Source organism: Thamnophis elegans, chromosome Z (assembly GCF_009769535.1).
Source record: "Thamnophis elegans isolate rThaEle1 chromosome Z, rThaEle1.pri, whole genome shotgun sequence".
Lineage (NCBI taxonomy): Eukaryota > Metazoa > Chordata > Lepidosauria > Squamata > Colubridae > Thamnophis > Thamnophis elegans.
The window spans coordinates 88,136,277-88,154,401 of record NC_045558.1 but is presented as its reverse complement, the minus strand read 5'-3'; the positions used below and the strand labels follow the sequence as shown (position 1 = coordinate 88,154,401).

General features: G+C 41.1%; 1 protein-coding gene across 1 annotated transcript in view; it reads right to left on the bottom strand.

Moving 5' to 3' along the window:
- The window catches only part of TANC2 (tetratricopeptide repeat, ankyrin repeat and coiled-coil containing 2), a 335,865-nt gene that overhangs the window by 128,626 nt on the left and 189,114 nt on the right, over positions 1–18,125 (bottom strand). The window contains exon 5 of the mRNA XM_032236790.1: positions 8,360–8,470. Within this exon, the coding sequence (XP_032092681.1) occupies positions 8,360–8,470 (111 nt within the window). The remainder of the gene's footprint in view (positions 1–8,359; positions 8,471–18,125) is intronic.

Sequence of the window (18,125 nt, the reverse complement as noted above, 5' to 3'; positions counted from 1 at the left end):
ATGGACCGAGGAAGATTTTCTTCATTTGGCGCCATCTGACGAATTCTTCGTTTATGCCATTCGAAAACCGAATTTCCAGAACGATCGAATTTGGGCTAAAGACGTTGACGACATCGCCAAACATGAACGATATCGACAAATCGTTCGCAATCCGACTTGCATCGGGATTTTCGTCATTTTCACAGCCAAGAAACTGCATTGGGTTTTGAAGGATAAAGGGGAATCCTGGGATGGCAGTTATTTCCGTGAGAAAATTTTATTGGAGAATGTCATTCCATTTCTCAGTGATCCAGACAATGTCTTGGTGGTTGGTGAGGCTGTCTTTCTTCATGACAAAGCTCCTTGCATGCGTGCAAATGCGACTCAGCAATTGTTAAAGGAAAACAATGTCGAATTTTGGGGCAATGACGTCTGGCCGGGAAATTCGCCAGATCTCAATCCGGCAGAGAACATTGGGGCCATAATTAAGGATGAAGTGGAAGCTCTGATGATTCAGGAGCAAGGTCAAAATCGATATTCGGTTGAAACTTTGAGAATGAATTTGGAAACTGTGTTGAAAAATCTGGAAAATCGAACGGAACTGTTTGAAGATTTGTTGTGTTCTTATCCACCTCGTTTGAATGCTGTTCGAAGGGCTAATGGTGGTCATACTGACTATTAAATCGTGTCAATAAACTCAGTTTTTGATGGGCTTTCGAATGGTGTATGAATTATTTGTGTTGTTATTACAAGTGTTGCTGTGACCCCCTAGGAAAAGGTTATGCCCCGCCCTGTATATTAGTTATTCATTCTAACATTAGCAAAAGGTTTCTCACAGAATCTCAAGCAAATATAAAACTTGCTGAATTTGTGAATGTTGAAAGCTGTTCTGCTAATGGAAGCAGCTATCTGTTAACATAGGTACCCTTCTAAAATTTTAGCAAGTATCAGTATACTTACTTTGTAAACAGTAATAGCTATATTTTAAAGTCATTGTACTAGCTTTTTACTTTTGTAATAAGATTACTTTAGAGATCATTCATTATATAGCTGTAGGGATTTTGCTCGCTTAGGAATTCTGTTGTCTTTTTTCTGTTTTCTTTATGTTGTTCTAAATAGGCAAATTATTTTTAAAAAAATCAGTTAAGGAGTAGAGCTTTAGAGGATGGTGAGAGAGGAACTACTCTGAAGAAACAGATTGATTCTCAATGAATATTCAGTTTGCTTTTATCAAAACAAAAATGTACACTTTGCTACAATAATCAAAGGATGGAAATAAATGATTTAGTTGCAAATCAGAGACATTTTAACATATAGTTGTTTTATATTTTTAAACATAACCTTAATAGGTTACATTCATGCTAACTTAATTATCTTTACTTCCCACTGAAAATAACGGAAATGTTAATCATGCAATTTACATTATTACTTACTTTTTGAAGAGTTTACTTTTTTGAAGATCTCCAGAGGCCACTGGCAGAGAAGCCAAAGTGTTTTATTCAGATGATGAAGAAGCTGTAAGAACGTGAAATCAAAGGAAAACATTTTCACCAGCTTCTGAGTAAAAGACTTCAGCTGGGGCCATGTGTCCAGCAGGCCTAGGCCTGAACTGGGCCATAGATGCCTCCTGCTTCAGGGATTGAGGCAGCAACAGCAACCAATCAAAGGGGAGGTTGCTTTCTTTGTCTCATTGAGCTGAACTGCAGGGTCCTTGTTAATTGGCTGTCACACCCCAATCCCTGAAACAGGTGATTCGAACTAGCCAGTCAGCAGCAAGCAGACTGGGCCCAAACTAAGTGACCAGACTGGGTAAACTAGGTCTGCAGGCCCTCACTGTAGAGAAGTCAAAGTTTTTTATTCAGAGGGGAAAAGCTGTTTGCGTTACATCTCATGTTCTTACAGCTTCACTGGTTCCTGAATAAAAGACTTTGGCTTTTCTGCCAAGTGGCTTAGCATCTTCCGCAGCTCTTCAAAAAATAAGTACTGTAAAGCCATGGGAAATGGGATGGGAGGCTGGATTGGGCCAAAGGACCTCCATTTCTGCCTGTAATAGGCCAGAGGAGTCCTAGGAAATCCCTGTAACAGGCTGTTTGCACTGGCAGAGAGCTGAAGCTGGGCCATGTGTGAGGCAGTAAAGAATGGAGAAGGAGGGCTCGGCAAGTAGCTAGGCCCGTGGGAGGCTGGGGCAAAGGCAAGCAAGTGGACTGGGCCACAGGGACCACATGGTCAAGGCAAGCGAGCTAGCAAGCAAGGAAACCAGAGAACAGCAGCTGCTATGCTGAGACCAAGGCGGGAGAGGAAAGATAAGGAGTGGCTGGGAGGGGCAGAGTGGGCGCGGCCAGCCAGTGGTGCAATTAGCCGGTTCTCCAAACTTCACAAAAATTTAACAATTGGTTCTCCTTAACCAGTCTAAACCGGCTGAAGCCCATCTCTAGGTAAATCTCAACTGACTTTTTTTTTATTTTACAAATGACACTATAATGACTCAGCTCCACTTTCTTAAAACCTGTGCAGCACAATCTATGAGGATAAACACAGATGCTAATACTGATTATTCCAGATGATTACTCACAACTGCAGTAATGATAAAAAATTTACCCAGCTTAAATTGTTTCAACAACTCTGCTATTTCTAAACGTGTAACAGGGACCCAGCCTGGAAACAGACTGTCATCAAAGCTCCACCACAAACTCTTCTCACTTTTCAACCTAAATAATATCCTGAAGTGATCCTCCCATACTTTTTCATTGGTATTAGAAAAAACAAAGCGGTCTAAAAACTAGATGAGTAGTTCTCTCAGGAAAATGATTCAAAGCTACATACATTACAACCATTTGCTTAGTGACTGTTCAGTTACTGCACTGAAAAAAGTGGTTTATGACCATTTTTAGGATCATTGCAGCATCCTTGTGATCATCTAGGCAAAATTCAGATGTATAGCAACTGACATGTGTTTATGACAGTTGCAGCGCCCGGAGGTCATGTGATCAACTTTTGTTATCTTCTGACAAGGAAAGTCAATGGGGAAACCAGAAACTGTGTTACTAATGTAACAACTGCAGTGATTCATTTAATAACTGTGGCAAGAAAGGTAGTAAAATGACTTATCTGTCTGGCTATGCAATGGAAAATTTGTACTCAACTGTGGTCCTAAGTAGGTAGCCATGAAGATCTAGAGTCGTTCTAGCAATTAGTGGCAAAAGGAGGGGTTGAAAGGGACCCCCGGACCCCTCTCACCTGATTACAGGTTGCCATCAAGCCTCCCATGATGGTGCGTGCTCCAAAATGGCCACTTCCAAGTCTTCGTGCCGTTCGATAATGGTGGGCGCATCACCAGCTTGCAGTCACCTCAAAATGGCCACTACTGTTTTTGTGCACCTTCGGACAATGTCGGGAGGCTTTTCTGGCGCCGAAAGAAGTTGGACATTTCAAAACAGCAGCAGCAAAGATGAGAGCCGAGGATTTGATGAGGCAGTTCTGATGAAAGCCTCTGAGCTATTTTCGTGAGCCAGGAGAGAGGCTTGGGGCAGCACGTCAGCTAGCCAGTGCTAGCGAGAGCTCCGGAGTGAACTCGTGTGCGCTGCGCTGTCCTGTAGCCTCAAAGCTGAAGGCCTGGTCTGGCCAAACAGCCTGTGACTGTTTACAAGTACCCTGCTGGATCCGGTGTTGAAGGGGAGCAGGCATACTCAATGCAGAAAAAAAGTTAAAAAGATTTTTTTTAAAATTCCAATTTAAATGAGTATTGTAATTAATTGAGGGGATACCAATTCTCACGTCTAGTCCTAATTAGACTGAGTCTAAAGCTTGGAGAAGCCACCACTGTATGATGACATCACAGATTGTAGATTCAGTCCAATGGGATACTAGACGAAGTAAACCCAGCCTGACTGCTATCTCTACCAACATTGGAGAAGGAATCTGTTTAGTCAATCAATCATTTCCACTATGATGCCCTCCTACTGAAATTCACAGTTGTATCAATGATGACAAATTGTTGTGATCCACCACATTCACAGGTTGGGTAAGTTCTTATGCTGGAATACAGTGTCTGCCTTTCAGCAAACATAATGCTTTTCATTTAAACTCCAGAGTTCTATTTTGGTGTCCATCCAGAGAATACTCTTCTAATAACTTTCTGGATTATCCATTGTGCCTTTCACAATCTGAACATAGCAATGTTCTTTTTTAAAGGCAGTGGTTTTTTCTTGCAACCTGCCATACACATGATTTCCTAATGGTGGTCTCATGAATATTAAGCTTCGCCAATGCAACACGGGCCTTTAGTTCCTTTCAGTCTTATTAAGTAGACAAGACAGGAAACATAACCAGATGAGCTAATTCTGCATTATTGTAAAGCCAAATTTTACACTTGAAAATCTGAAAGTATAATTCTCCCACTGTCTCTTTTACAGCCTGAGAAACTAGGGAGTGGTTTTTCTGGGTCTCCTTCTTTCACCAACAATCCAGCTTTGGGCTACTGCTTTTTATATAATCATTCCCTTGGCATCATTTCTTGGTCCATTCTCCATTGTCTTTCCCATATTCTATTAATTCTTTAGATATTAACCTGCGGTTATTGGAGATCATCTGGAATGCCTTGCTCTTGATCAATCAGTCCTGAGAAGGTTTATAATAATGTTGCTGTTGCCTCCATTTGTACAATATTTGCCTAAAAGATGACTGGTAGAATATAAACACTTTGACAATAATTTATAAGCTTTTCTAGCTTTGTGAGCATCAGCAACTATTTTTAGAAGTCTTCAGAAATCTCCTTTGTTAGCTGTGCTGTGAAGATCAGACTTTGACACTGAATAGCCAGAATTTTGTTTTTTAAATAAGGCAGAATCCCCCACAATCACATCTGACTATCATCTCATTGTTTGAAACACTGGATTCTAACTTCCTCTTCAAATGAAATAATCATCATAGAGGTTTACATACTTTTTCCACATACAAATACATAGCTTTGAATCATTTTCCTCAATAAATAAATAAGTATATTGTTTTGATTTGTTTATCTAATTTGATTCTTTAAATTGTTTTAGGATTATCATGGGAAACATATTACATTTTAGATCATATCTATGCAGAAATGTTGAAAATTCCAAACACTTCACAAACTTTGTATTACTGTAAATGGGACCTCACCACAAAATGCCAAAACTATAAGCTAGTTTGGGAAATTGAAAACATTTCCAGGAAGAAGACAATAACTGATACCCTCTGTATTACTATGAAGAAAAATACATAGATGTGACTATATAAGCACCAGAAGCTGGATTTACCTTGAGGGAAATTTTCCTACTCTGGTTGTTGATTTTATTTGTTGCAAATATGCACAGGTTATCTTCAACTTATAACAGTTCCTTTAGTGACCATTCAAAATTACAACAACACTGAAAAAAATGACTTATGACCATTTTCACACTTATAACCATTGCAGCATCCTACAGTCGTGTGATCAAAATTCAGAAACTTGGCAATTGACTCATATTTATGGCATCTGCAGTATCTCAGAATCATATAATCTTCTTTTATGACCTTCTGACAAGCAAAGGCAAGGGAGAAGCTATATTCATTTAACAAAGATGTTACTATCTTAACTGCAGTGATTCACTTAACAACTGTGGCAAGAAAAGTCATGAAATGGATCAAAACTCATTTAACTGTCTCACTTAACAACATAAATGTTGAGCTTAATTGTGGTCACAAGTTAAGGATTACCTATATTTTTCAGATTGAACAAAGATTCAATATAATGCATAATGATTCTTATCTGAAGAGTGAGCTATCTGGAAAAATGTGCTAAATCAAAGATAAAATACAGCTCATATAAACATTTGCAAACAAATTTATATTTGCACTCCCAGACCAACTGAAACACCTTATTTTGGATTTAAACCTGAAGCACTCAAAAGTTCTTGATGTGGTACTAAACTGTAGTTCAATAATATTTAGAAAATCAGTAAAAGAGAGAAGTAATGAAAGGGAAAGCAAAATAAAACTACTGTCCTTCCTCATTGCTACAGGTTTTATCTAATTTATATCAAAATAGATTATTTTTGAATGATTTTCTTGTACTGTCGGGTAATATATGAGACTGTATTGAGTTCCAGTCAATGAATATCAATGAAAAATAAGCAAAATCTGGTTTCAATTTTCAGGGCTTCGGTATTGGAAGTTTAGAAATATACAAGCAACTAAGGAAATAAACAATACAGAACTGAACTGCTGGTATCTTTTTTTTTCTGAACTCAGAAATTAAGCTCAATAAGCATGGAAAATAATGTTTCAAATACCGGAAATAGCAAACTATGGTTTCTTATTACAGAAATTAATCTCATATGCTCCTTATCTTTTTCTTTCAGCAAAAGGGAAGAAAACTGAATTAAAACAACAGCCTATGAAACCAAATGTGATAAATTACAGTTTTAGCAAATCAAAATTTCAAACCAAGATAAAATTATTATTTGGAACTGTGGTTGTAGGGCAAATATGATTAGTACAAGCTAGCAAAGAAGTATGCAATGATATGATTTTTTTTCTCAACTTTGAGAATCTTCATCTCCACCATTACAGATTACCATCTTTGTTGACAATAGCTGTACTCTAAATTCACAATAGTTTATTATTGTAGAAAAGCAAAGGTGTTGCTGCAATTTTATTTTATTGCTATTTATTTGATTTAAAACACACATTTTAATGGTGATAACTTCAGGACAGCATAACGTAAGTCAAGGATATTATAGAATTAAATATGTTTAATTCTTTACAAAATAGCAAATAGAATATTAAAGAAAATTTAGTGGCAGACACATCACATTCTGGAATAGCAAAAGAACAAGATTCTGAAATTCCCTTAATCTCCTGTCTAACAGAATACATACATTTTCTATTTGTATTACATTGTTATTTTTCTTTTAATTCTCTACTCCTCAAAAAAAAAAAAAAAAAAAGAAACTGATTGAATTTGTTAAACCGGGAAAAGTTTTTATGAAAAACCTAACAATTTTAGTATTACTCATTTCTGTAGAAATGAAAGTGAAGCAGGGAAATGGCTAAACCACTTGCACATGATAATAATCAAAATCCCCCAAAAGCTTCAGGAATTGGGTCTTTGTGTATCCTATTTTTGCAGATAATTTCAGAAATCACAATATCACTATTGAGAGATCAATGGTACTCTCTAAGCTTGATTCTTTTCTTGCAGATATTTCATTACCCAAGGCAGGTAACAGCATCAGTATTAATTGCTAATAAATTGCTCTCAAACCCACTGATGATGTTACCTAGTTTGGGTAATGAAATGTCTGCAAGAAAATAACCAAGCTCAGTGAACATTAAGGACACTTCCTTTCAACCTTGAACAAAAATATTATCCTTTATTAACATCAATATTGTACAATATAAGCAGTAGTGTGATTCAATTTTTTTTGCTACCGGTTCTGTAGCCGTGGTTTGATGGGTGTGGCAGGCGTGGCTTGCTTGGTGGGCATGGCAGGGGAAAGATGCTGCAAAATCTCCATTCCTTCCCCACTCCAGGGGAAGGATACTGTGAAATCTCCATTCTCTCCCCACTTTAAGAGAAGGTTACTGCAAAATCCCCATTTCCTCCCGAACAGCTGGGACTTGGGAGGCAGAGAATAGATGGGGGCGGGGCCAGTCAGAGGTGTATTTACCGGTTCTCCGAACTACTCAAAATTTCCTCTATCGACTCTCCAGAACTGGTCAGAACCTGCTGAATACCACCTCTGAATATAAGGTAAATAATGGAAAATCACTTATGGATTCTGTGATTTGTTTTATTTTTGTACTTCTCTTTTCCTGAGTTTCTATTACCAATTGTTTGAAATATATTTGGTCAAAAGTATACATTTATAAAATAAAATAACCAGCACACAAATACACATTCAGAGGCTTATTTTGGAAACAATCAGGATTTTTACTGTTACAAGCATGTTACAACCTCTTTTCTGGCTAAGAATAAAATAAAACTGCTCTGCCTTTATTTTCAATATTAGTGTTTCATGCCTTAAGTAGCCTGAAAATTAAGTTTTAGGGAGTCCTTGTAATAATTCAGTCTTCCAAAATACTATATATGTGCATTAACTGAATAAATAACCATGGCCTTAGACTATCTGAGCAATATTGTTATTTGTGTAATAGTTCCAATTTTGAAATTCTGAAATTTTGAGTTTAAAGCTTTCATTTAAATCTGCAAAGTAACAAATATTAAGTTACAACTGTTTTCAAAAATAAAACTGTCAGAAATAAAAACTGTCAATTTTCAAGTTAAAAATTGTAAGAAAAGCAAAGCTGAAATAAAAAAGATCCGCTCTCCTCCTTTCAGAATGCATAGGAATTGTGTCCGCATGCTTACCAGGACAGTAGGCATCAAGATCCAGTTTTGGTGTTGAATTGAGTGTTGGTGAGCCAAGCTCAGATTCTGGAATTCGAGGGCTTTCAACAAATTTGGCTTTCCTTAATGGAGCTTAAGAGAAAAACAGAAAGAAAGGACATGAATGTAAATGAATGTGAATGTACAGTAATGGTACATGAAATCAGTTATCAAGCTAAGATCAGCTCCACTTTTTATTTATTTTTTATGCAGAGAAGGAACTATCCATTGTATAGAAAAGATATGGGCTACATTAACAAATTTAAACTGCTGCAAATGTCTCTCACAATTTCTCAAAACATCTGGGTAAAGACTTATTCATAGTTATTATTTTCAGTGAGCTTTTATTGTTAATATGTGCCAGAATTTCATTACATAAGTGGTGCATTTTGTATATCTATATTTTTTGGACCAATTATGCAAATAACACAAACAAACACACGTATGTATGTATGTATGTATGTATGTATGTATGTATGTATGTATGTATGATTGGTCCAAGGAGTGAGTGAGTGTGTGTGTGCGTGTGCGTGTGCGTGTGTGTTGTGTGTGCCCCTCGTATAAATCTACCGTATTTTTTGGATTATAAGACGCACCAAGGTTTTGAAGAGGCAAATTTTTAAAAAAGTAGGTAGGTAGATAGATAAGGGGATTGACAGAGAGAGAAAAAGAGAGAAATATAGTAGGTAAATAGGGAGAGAGAGTAGGTAGGTAGGTAGGTAGGTAGGTAAGTAGGCAGGCAGGCAGGCAGAGAGAGAGAGAGAGAGAGAGAGAGAGAGAGAAGGTAGGTTGGTAGGTAGAGGGATAGAGAGAAATAGAGAGAAAGAGAAATACAGTAGATAGGTAGGGAGAGAGAGTAGGTAGGTAGGTAGGTAGGTAGATAAAGGGATAAAGAGAGAGAAATACAGAGAGATAGAGAAATACAGTAGGTAGGTAGGGAGAGAGAGTGTGTGTGTAGGTTGGTAGGTAGGTAGATAGAGGGATAGAGAGAAAGAAATAGAGATAGAAATACAATAGGTAGGTAGGAGTTTCTGCTGGCACAGCACTTGATCAATGTAATTCTCATCAATCAGTTAAAGAGCTTTCCAAAAGAAAAAAAAGGTTTTGCACTCTGCAAACTTCCCCAAACTGGCCCATTTTTCGCAAAAACTGCCCCATTTTTTGCCAAAAAAATTGCTTGCATAGCCTTATGGACGCTTATAGAGTGCTGCTGGGGGCTGGGGGGCTAGAAAATGGCTCGGGTTTCGCTCATTTCTGCCTTCCCCAGCCTCCAGGAGCTTTCTGAAAGCCTCCATAAGGGTATGCACAGCCATTTTAGTGAGGGGGTGCGGGGCTTCGGGGGGCAAAAAATTCTGTATTCGGAGTATAAGATGCCCCCTGATTTTCAGCCTCTTTTTTGAGGAAAAAGGTGCGTCTTATACTCCAAAAAATCCGATAACTTTTGTGATGCTAATACCATCATCTCTTGGTGCAAATCCTACCAGACTATAAATATATCACCTAATCCAAATTCCACATCACAAAAGGCATATAGACTTGTGACTGCACAATTCCTAGCAACGTCTTGTGACTGCACAATTCCTAGCAACGTAAGATCTAAAGTGGACAGAATACAAGTAGCAATAAGCAATACTACTTAGACTTATGTACCGCTTCACAGTGCTTCACAGCCCTCTCTAAGCAGTTTATAGAGTCAGCATATAGTAGTAGTAGTATAGTAGTAAAACCAGCAGCAACCCACCCCTGCCCCACACCTTTTACCATTGTGTTACTGTCGTCCATTGCAGTATATTATTGATCCCTTTATTGCTAACATGTTATTTTTCCTATTTTTAAAATATTTTATAAAGTCATTCATATTTTTATAGAAGCATAAACCCCTCAATATTATCTAAGCATATGAAAGGAAGGTGGGATAAAGGTGAATTTAAAAGAAAAATGTGATCAGGCTATAATAGTTTTAACTAGAGATAAATATCCATTCTTTAATATTTATCTGTTAATGCAGACATTCCTATAATTGATTCCTAAAACAATAATGCAGTTTATAAAAATTAGAACTATTCCATATATTGCAGAGATTTGTAGCAGATTGTAATCAATTATCCTTTATTTTCAGAAGATGGGAGGATAATATGTGAATCTCTAGCAAGAGGGACAGATAAATTTCTTAAAGTAACAAAGAGATGAAATAAACCTATTCATTCATTCATTCATTTATTCTCAGTTGATTTAATATTACAGCCCATATCACAGACATGACTTTGGGCATCTTACAAAAAAAATAATAGAAACTAAATAAAATACATGCAATACAAAAAAATAAAAGCACATAACACCTCAAGCTCAAGCAACAGAACAATCTCCAGCTCTCTTTAGAATTAGGTCAGTCGCTGAGGACAGATCAAGATAATAGATCTAATCTCTGCGATGGAGGGTGGTGACAGAGAACTGCTGGATCACCAGAGAGTGATATGACCGTGACAGAGCAGAAGTTTTCAGCTCCCCCAAGTCAAGGACTTCATGCTACTGTTCTGAAAGATAAATCAGGTCAGACATATGACCACTATTGTGCACTCAGCCCTGTATCACTTGGGATAGGTTTATGGCTGTCATGGTAGCCATGAACTCCCAAGCCACCCCCAATTCCACATCCTGAAAAGGAATAGTCCATAAGTCTGGAAATTTCCATTTCCAGTTTATCCGCAGAATCAATGAGCTCAGACAGAAAGATTGCTACACAGCAAGGATTTTGACATATGTGACACAATGACAACAGTCTTAATTGAACTCTAGAATATTTTCTAAATTAGCTAAGAGAGATCCTGAGAAATGGATGATGTATAAATTTTAGTAAGTAAATAAATGGGCACGAACTGGCAAATTTTAATCAAGATTCATGTTTTTTTCTTATATTGCTCCCGAATTTAGATATTATTCTTCATAAAATCAACCATGATATTGCCAATAGGCTAAAAGGTTTAAATTGTATTAACAGCTAGCAAAAATTTACATTTCATCACATGTTCTTTTCTTCCTTGCCTATGAAGCATCTTATCACATCTCATCATTAATACTTCATTAAATTTGTCTTGCCATTTTGAAAATATACACAGTGCAGAACAACGAAGTGTGCATAGGTAGATCTCTATATTTTTCAATGAAGTTTTCTAACTGATTGTGTTTCATTAATTAATCTTATTAAGATTATTTAGACTACTGTTGTGAGGTGCAAGCATTTTATCAATATTATTACTGAGTAATCATGTTTAAGTAACAATGATTAATTAATATATTTATGTGTTTGGAGCATTACAAAGAGTTAGACAACAGGAGTATGCAAAGCATTTGAAAGAGATGCTTTTCAAAGCACCTAGCTTGAAAGAAACATGTTTCTTTGAAGCATTAAAACAGTAGAAGTAGTCCTCAACTTACAACTGTTCATTTAGTGATCATTCAAAGTTACAACAGCACTGAAAAAGTGACTTATAACAATTTTTCACCTTATGACATTACGGTATCTCCATAGTCACATGATTAAAATTTGGATGCTTGGTGATTGACTCATATTTATGATTGCAGTGTCCCAAGATCATGTGATCTTATTAACAAAAAGTTTGGGCTCAATTGTAGCTGTAAGTCAAGGACGACCTTTAATATATTTTATAAAATCTGTGTGCTGTAGAAGGTTATCTACAAGTATGAGTGCACATGGAGACAACATTTCTGCTCAGATTTTCATAAGTGTCTGTGAATACACATACAATTCAAACCGTAAAGGACAAAGGAGTAACTACAGGAGGTGATTGTGAACAGCTGAGGCTGATTAAGATCCCCTCCTGCTGATAAAAGAGACTGCTGGTGCCACGCCCTGGTTGCAGAAGTCAATATTCCGTTCCCATTCTAGTGATAATTCTTGTTCGTGTTCACAAACCGAGAGAAGCCAACTTGGATAAGTGGTTTGAGATAAGAGAAGCCGGGTTTGCATTTTGGTGTGAGTTATAGGACTTTCTGCAGGAGCTATTATCTTTGTTTATTTGGGTTTGCAGCCAACAAGAGCTTGGACTGATTAAAAGAAAACTTTTTAGTTATGTGGCTTTTGGCTTTCATTCCTGGACGGAGAAGGGGGGGGGTCAGAACAGATTGACTTCTGCCCTGACAAAACTCCATTCTGTTTCCAATGGAGCAACTCTGTGCTGAGAATGCCTAGCTGGCTCAGCAGATTGCAGTATTGGCTGGTCAAGTTTCTCAGCTGCAGAGACCTGCAACACACACACACACCCCAGCCACAGTGGCTATGCCAGATAAGTTTGATGGAAATCAAGCCATGTTTGCAGCGTTTCTGGGACAATGCCAGCTGTTCCTGAATTTGAAAGCGGAGGACTTTCCCACTGACCGGACGAAGGTGGGATTTATTATTAGTTTGCTCTCAGACACAGCTGCCCGTTGGGCTACACCCTTGTTAACTCAGCCTACTCCTTTGCTGGATGACTACCAGAGCTTTTGTCAGCATTTCAGGCTGATGTTTGAGGCTCCCATTAAGGGGGAAACAGAAACCAGATGTCTTAAGTTACTGCAGCAGGGAAGTGGTTCATTAAAAGATTATGTGAGTGAATTCTGGCTGCGTAGCCAGGATTCAGCGTGGAATGAACCAGCACTTATAAACACTTTTCAAGACGGTCTGTCCGATGCCTTACTGGATGAACTGGCAAGGGTGGACAGGCCACCGACGTTCTATGCCTTGGTTCACTTGTGCCTCCGGATAGACACCCGGCTGCAGAGGCGGAGGCCTCGCCATGCATCCCAGGAGACCAGTAGCGTGCGGGTTCAAGAGACCGCAGTTGAATGGGAGGAGCCCATGGAGTTGGGTGCTGTCAGACCCCGAGTGTCACGCACAGAGATGGACAGACGACGTGCTAAGGGATTGTGTTTTCACTGTGGGGATCCTGGACACCTGGCTGGGAGTTGCCCCAAGAAGAGTAGGAGGGTTGCGCGGCCTGTGGCCTTCCTTCAGCAACGAACTATCGTGTCGGGAAACCGGCACATTTTTGCGGCTCTGGTACCCCATTCGCCCAAGGTAACGTGCATCCATGGTGTGTGGAATCAAAGGGCGGATGCCATGTCTAGGAAACAAGGTTGACTCAGCCTTCCATCCTTCCGAGGTGGGTGAAATGAGGACCCAGACTGTGGGGGCAATATGCTGACTCTGTAAACCGCTTAGAGAGGGCTAAAAGCCCTATGAAGCGGTATATAAGTCTAACTGTTATTGCTATTGCTAAACTGGAGAACTCTGACCCTGCAGACTCGCTTCCACCCCAGACTGTTTTACCCGTCGCATCCAGCACTGGAGTTCATCATCCCGTGAGCATACGGTCTCTGATACTGGAGGCGCAGCAGGGTGATGAATGGGGGGAGCAACGAAAGGTGGAAATAGGGCCGGCTTCCCCGCTGAATTTTGAGGGGGATCTTTTGAAGTATCGGGACCGGCTCTATGTTCCCACAGGGCCCATTCATAGACGGGTGCTCTCTCAGTTTCATGACGCTCCCGCAGCGAGACATTGTGGGTTTTTCTGGACATTGCGCCTGGTCTCCCGTACGTTTTGGTGGCCCCGCTTACGAAACAACGTGCGGAAGGGCGTAGTGTCGTGTGTCCAGTGTCAAAGGGCCAGGTCTACAAGGATGGCTTCTCCAAGATTATTGCAGCCCTTGCCAACCCCGGTCCCCGCAGCACAGGACTTTGTCTCTGGGATTCTGGTGGTCCACCAGGTGGGGTGCTGTTATCTGGGCCAAGCAAGGAAAGATCACCGAAGGGCGGCTAAAAAGTTTGGCCACCGGTGTCTTGGACTGTGTCCCGTGGAGGCCGTCATCAACCCCTCCCGGCCGCATCCCAAGCGTCGGACCTGGGGGAAGGGCCCTGTGGTGGAGGATAGTGTTGTGGCCCGGCAGGAGCCGTTAGAGCTGTTGCCATACTCCGACAGCAAGGGGTCTTATGAGTCGGTCTTGGAGGTGGTGGAGGACCCTGGACAGGGTGTCACCTCTGAGCAGGGAGAGGAGAGACTGGTTGGCCGCCAGGTGGCCCCATGTAGAGCGTGTTGCAGTAATGCAGCCTTGAGGTGACTAGGGCATGAGTGACGGTTTGGAGTGCCTCCCGATCCAGGTAGGGCCGCAATTGATGAAACAGGCGAACCTGGGCAAAGGCTCCCCTGGTCACAGCCGACAGATGTTGTTCCAGTGTCAGCTGTGAATCCAGGAGGACCCCCAAATTGCATGCCCTCTCTGAGGGGTGTAAGTTTTCACCCCCCAGGATCAAGGATGGACTATCTGGGCTGTCCTTCGGGGGGAACATCCATAGCCACTCAGTCTTGTCGGGATTGAGCACGAGTTGTTTACCCCCATCCAGATCCTAACAGCCTTCAGGCACCGGCACATCACATCAGCCGCTACACTGAGCTGGCACGGGGCAGAGAGATATAATTGCGTATCATCAGCATACTGATGATACTTAACCCAGTGTTGTCGAATGATCTCACCCAGCGGCTTCATGTAGATGTTAAATAGGAGGGGGAACAGGACAGAACCCTGCGGCACCCCACATTTAAGGGGCCTAGGGGACGACCTCTGTCGCCCGACCAACACCGACTGCGACCTGTCAGAGAGGTAAGAGGAGAACCACCATAGAACGGTGCCTCCCACTCACACCTCCTCTAACCGTCGCAGAAGGATACCATGGTCGATGGTATCGAAAGCCGCTTCAAGAAGCACCAGGATAGAGGAATGTCCTCTATCCCTGGCCCACCAGAGATCATCTGTCAGTGTGACCAAAGTGGTTTCTGTGCTGTATCCAGGCCTGAACCCAGACTGAAAGGTGTCTAGATAATCTGCTTCATTCAAGGTCTGTCGGAGTTGAAGCGCCACCACCTTCTCAACAACCTTTCCCAGAAAAGGAAGGTTGGAGACAGGACGATAGTTCTTAAGAATAACTGGGTCCAGAGAAGGCTTTTAAGGAGGGGACTTACTACCGCTTCCTTAAGTGGCTGCGGGAAAAACCCCTCCTGTAAAGATGCGTTCATCTGGAGCCAGCCTCGTGTTACCTCCTTAGAGTCCAGGTTTGCCCAAATCTGAGTGATTTTATCTGACAGAAACTGAACAAACTCCTCAGCTCTTCCCTGCAGGGGTTCCCCCGCTTCCTCACCTTTTAGGAGGGAGCAGGTCACCCTAAACAGTGCGGCTGGGTGAGATTCCGCGGATGCAATAAGAACGGAAAAATATGTACATGTTGCCGCCTGTATCGCCACTAAATAAGTCCTAATAAAGGCTCTTAATAGTGTTCGGTCAGATTCTGAGTTACTAGCCCTCCAGCGTCGCTCTAGGCGTCTCTTTTGGCGCTTCATCTCCCAGAGTTCCTCGGTGAACCAAGGTGCCCTCCTAGATCCACTGCCGCAGAGAGGCCGCAAAGGCGCAATCCGATCCAGAGCCTCAGCCGCTGCAACATTCCAGGCCGCAACTAAGGCCTCTGTCGGGTTGTGGGCAAGGGAGTCGGGTATCCCTCCAAGCTCCTTCTGAAATCCTTCCGGATCCATCAGGTACTTGGGGCGGAACCACTTAATCGGCTCCATCTCCCTGCAATGGGGGAGTAGCATCCCAAAGTCAAGCCTCAGCAGGAAGTGATCTGACCATGACAAGGGTGAGATCTCTATTCCCCTTAATTCAAGATAACATCTCCACTGCCCAGAGAGAAATGCAAGGTCGAGTGTGTGTCCCGCTCTATGAGTTGGATCCTGAACTACTTGGGTCAAGTCCATAGTTGTCATGGAAGCCATGAACTCCTGCGCTCCATCATAGTGTTCGCCCAGGGATGGCAGGTTAAAGTCCCCCAGTACCATCAGTCTGGGGAACTCTACCGGCAACCCGGCTACCACCTCTAGGAGCGCAGGCAGGGCCGTTGTGACGCAGCTGGGAGGTAGGTACGTCAAAAACAAGCCCAATTGAACCCCTAGGTCCAAGCATTTTAACTTACAGTATTTTTTGGACTATAAGACACACCAGAGTATAAGATGCACCATGATTTTGAAGAGGTAAATTTTTGAAAAAAGGTTTTTGCACTCTGCAGGCCTCTCAAACCCTCTGCGCATGTTGTTGGTTTATTTTTGCAAAAAAAAAAGGGGGGGCATGCAGAGCTTTGGGAGTCTTGTAGAGTCCTCCTGTGGGCTGGGGGGTGGGCAAAAAAAAAACAGCCAGTTTTTTGCTTGTTTTTGCCCTCCCCAGCCCACAGGAGCACTTCGCAAGCCTCCCAAACCTTCTGCAAGTCCATTTTTGCAAGGGGAGGGTTGGTAGGCCAAAAAAGCTGTATTCTTTTTGAGGGGGGGGAGGTGCATCTTATACTTTGAAAAATATGGTATTTGGAGTCATTTTTGTTGTTATTACTGCTTTTTCCTTGCCTCCTCCGGATACCATCAGCCAGCCAATGTCAACTGGCGACTTCCCGGGGGAGGGCCTTTTCTGTGGCTGCTCCGCCCCTTTGGAACAATCTCCCCATGGAGATTCAGACCCTCACCACCCTTCAGGCTTTCCACAAAGCCGTTAAGACCTGGCTGTTCTGGCAGGCCTGGGGCTGATGAGTTCCTAGCCCCACTCGAATTGTTGATTATTGTGTAGTTTTAATTTGTCTCTGTATCCTATTTTGTTTCGTTCGTTTTTTGTATTGTCCCCTTCCCATATGTCTGTTCGCCGCCCTGAGTCCCTCCGGGGAATAGGGCGGCATACAAGTCTAATAAATGGAATGGAATGGAATTGTTTTTCTAATATTCTCAAAGTTGTTTTGTTTTTAGATTTACCATAGGTATTGTAAATTGTCCTACTGATAGTACTCACGTTAAGCCCCCAAGAATTGGTCTGCTTGCAATGTCATACAAATAACAATAGGACTTAGACTTATATACTGCTTCACAGTGCTTTTACAGCTCCCTCTAAGCAGTTTAAAGAATCAGCAAATGGCCCCCAACAATCTGGTTCCTCATTTTACCTACCACAGGAGGATGGAAGGCTGAGTCAGCCTTGATCCTGGTGAGATTCCATCTGCCAAATTGCAGGCAGCCAGCAGTCAGAAGAAGTAGCCTGCAGTACTATATTCTAACCACTGTGCCACCGCAGCTCTTGCAATAAATTCAAGATATAAATGCAATAAATAAATTGGGAGAAGGGGGAAGAAAATTGGATGTTGCACAGGGAGTTTCTGTTTATTGTCTTTATCATGATCATGGTCTTCTGAGGACGATTACATTTTAAGTTCAAAATATCTGAAGTGATCCCAATTGACCTTCTGGAATAAATATTGTGCATTATTAATGATATTGAATGGACAAATGCACTACCCTCATAATAAGGGGACTGGATTTTAGGTACAGCAGCTAATATAGATAATTTTCCAGCACTACTTTCTTTCCTCCACCACTTACCCCTTTTTCTAGCCTGTATGCAATTTGCATTGGTGTATTTTAGTAGCTGGAGAATAATAGCCTTACAATCTAATTTTCCAGTTGAAATATATGGTATTCCACACTGTGATTCAACCCTCCAAAAATGAATCACAAATGTCTGAGCAATTTCATGAAATCAACTCATTATCTGTAAAAGAGACCATTACTTTTATTGTTGTGATGATTCTGGCAATTCTATGTCAGGAATCATGGTAAAATGGTGTCACAACTCCATTGTACGAACACACACGCGCACATACACATACACACAC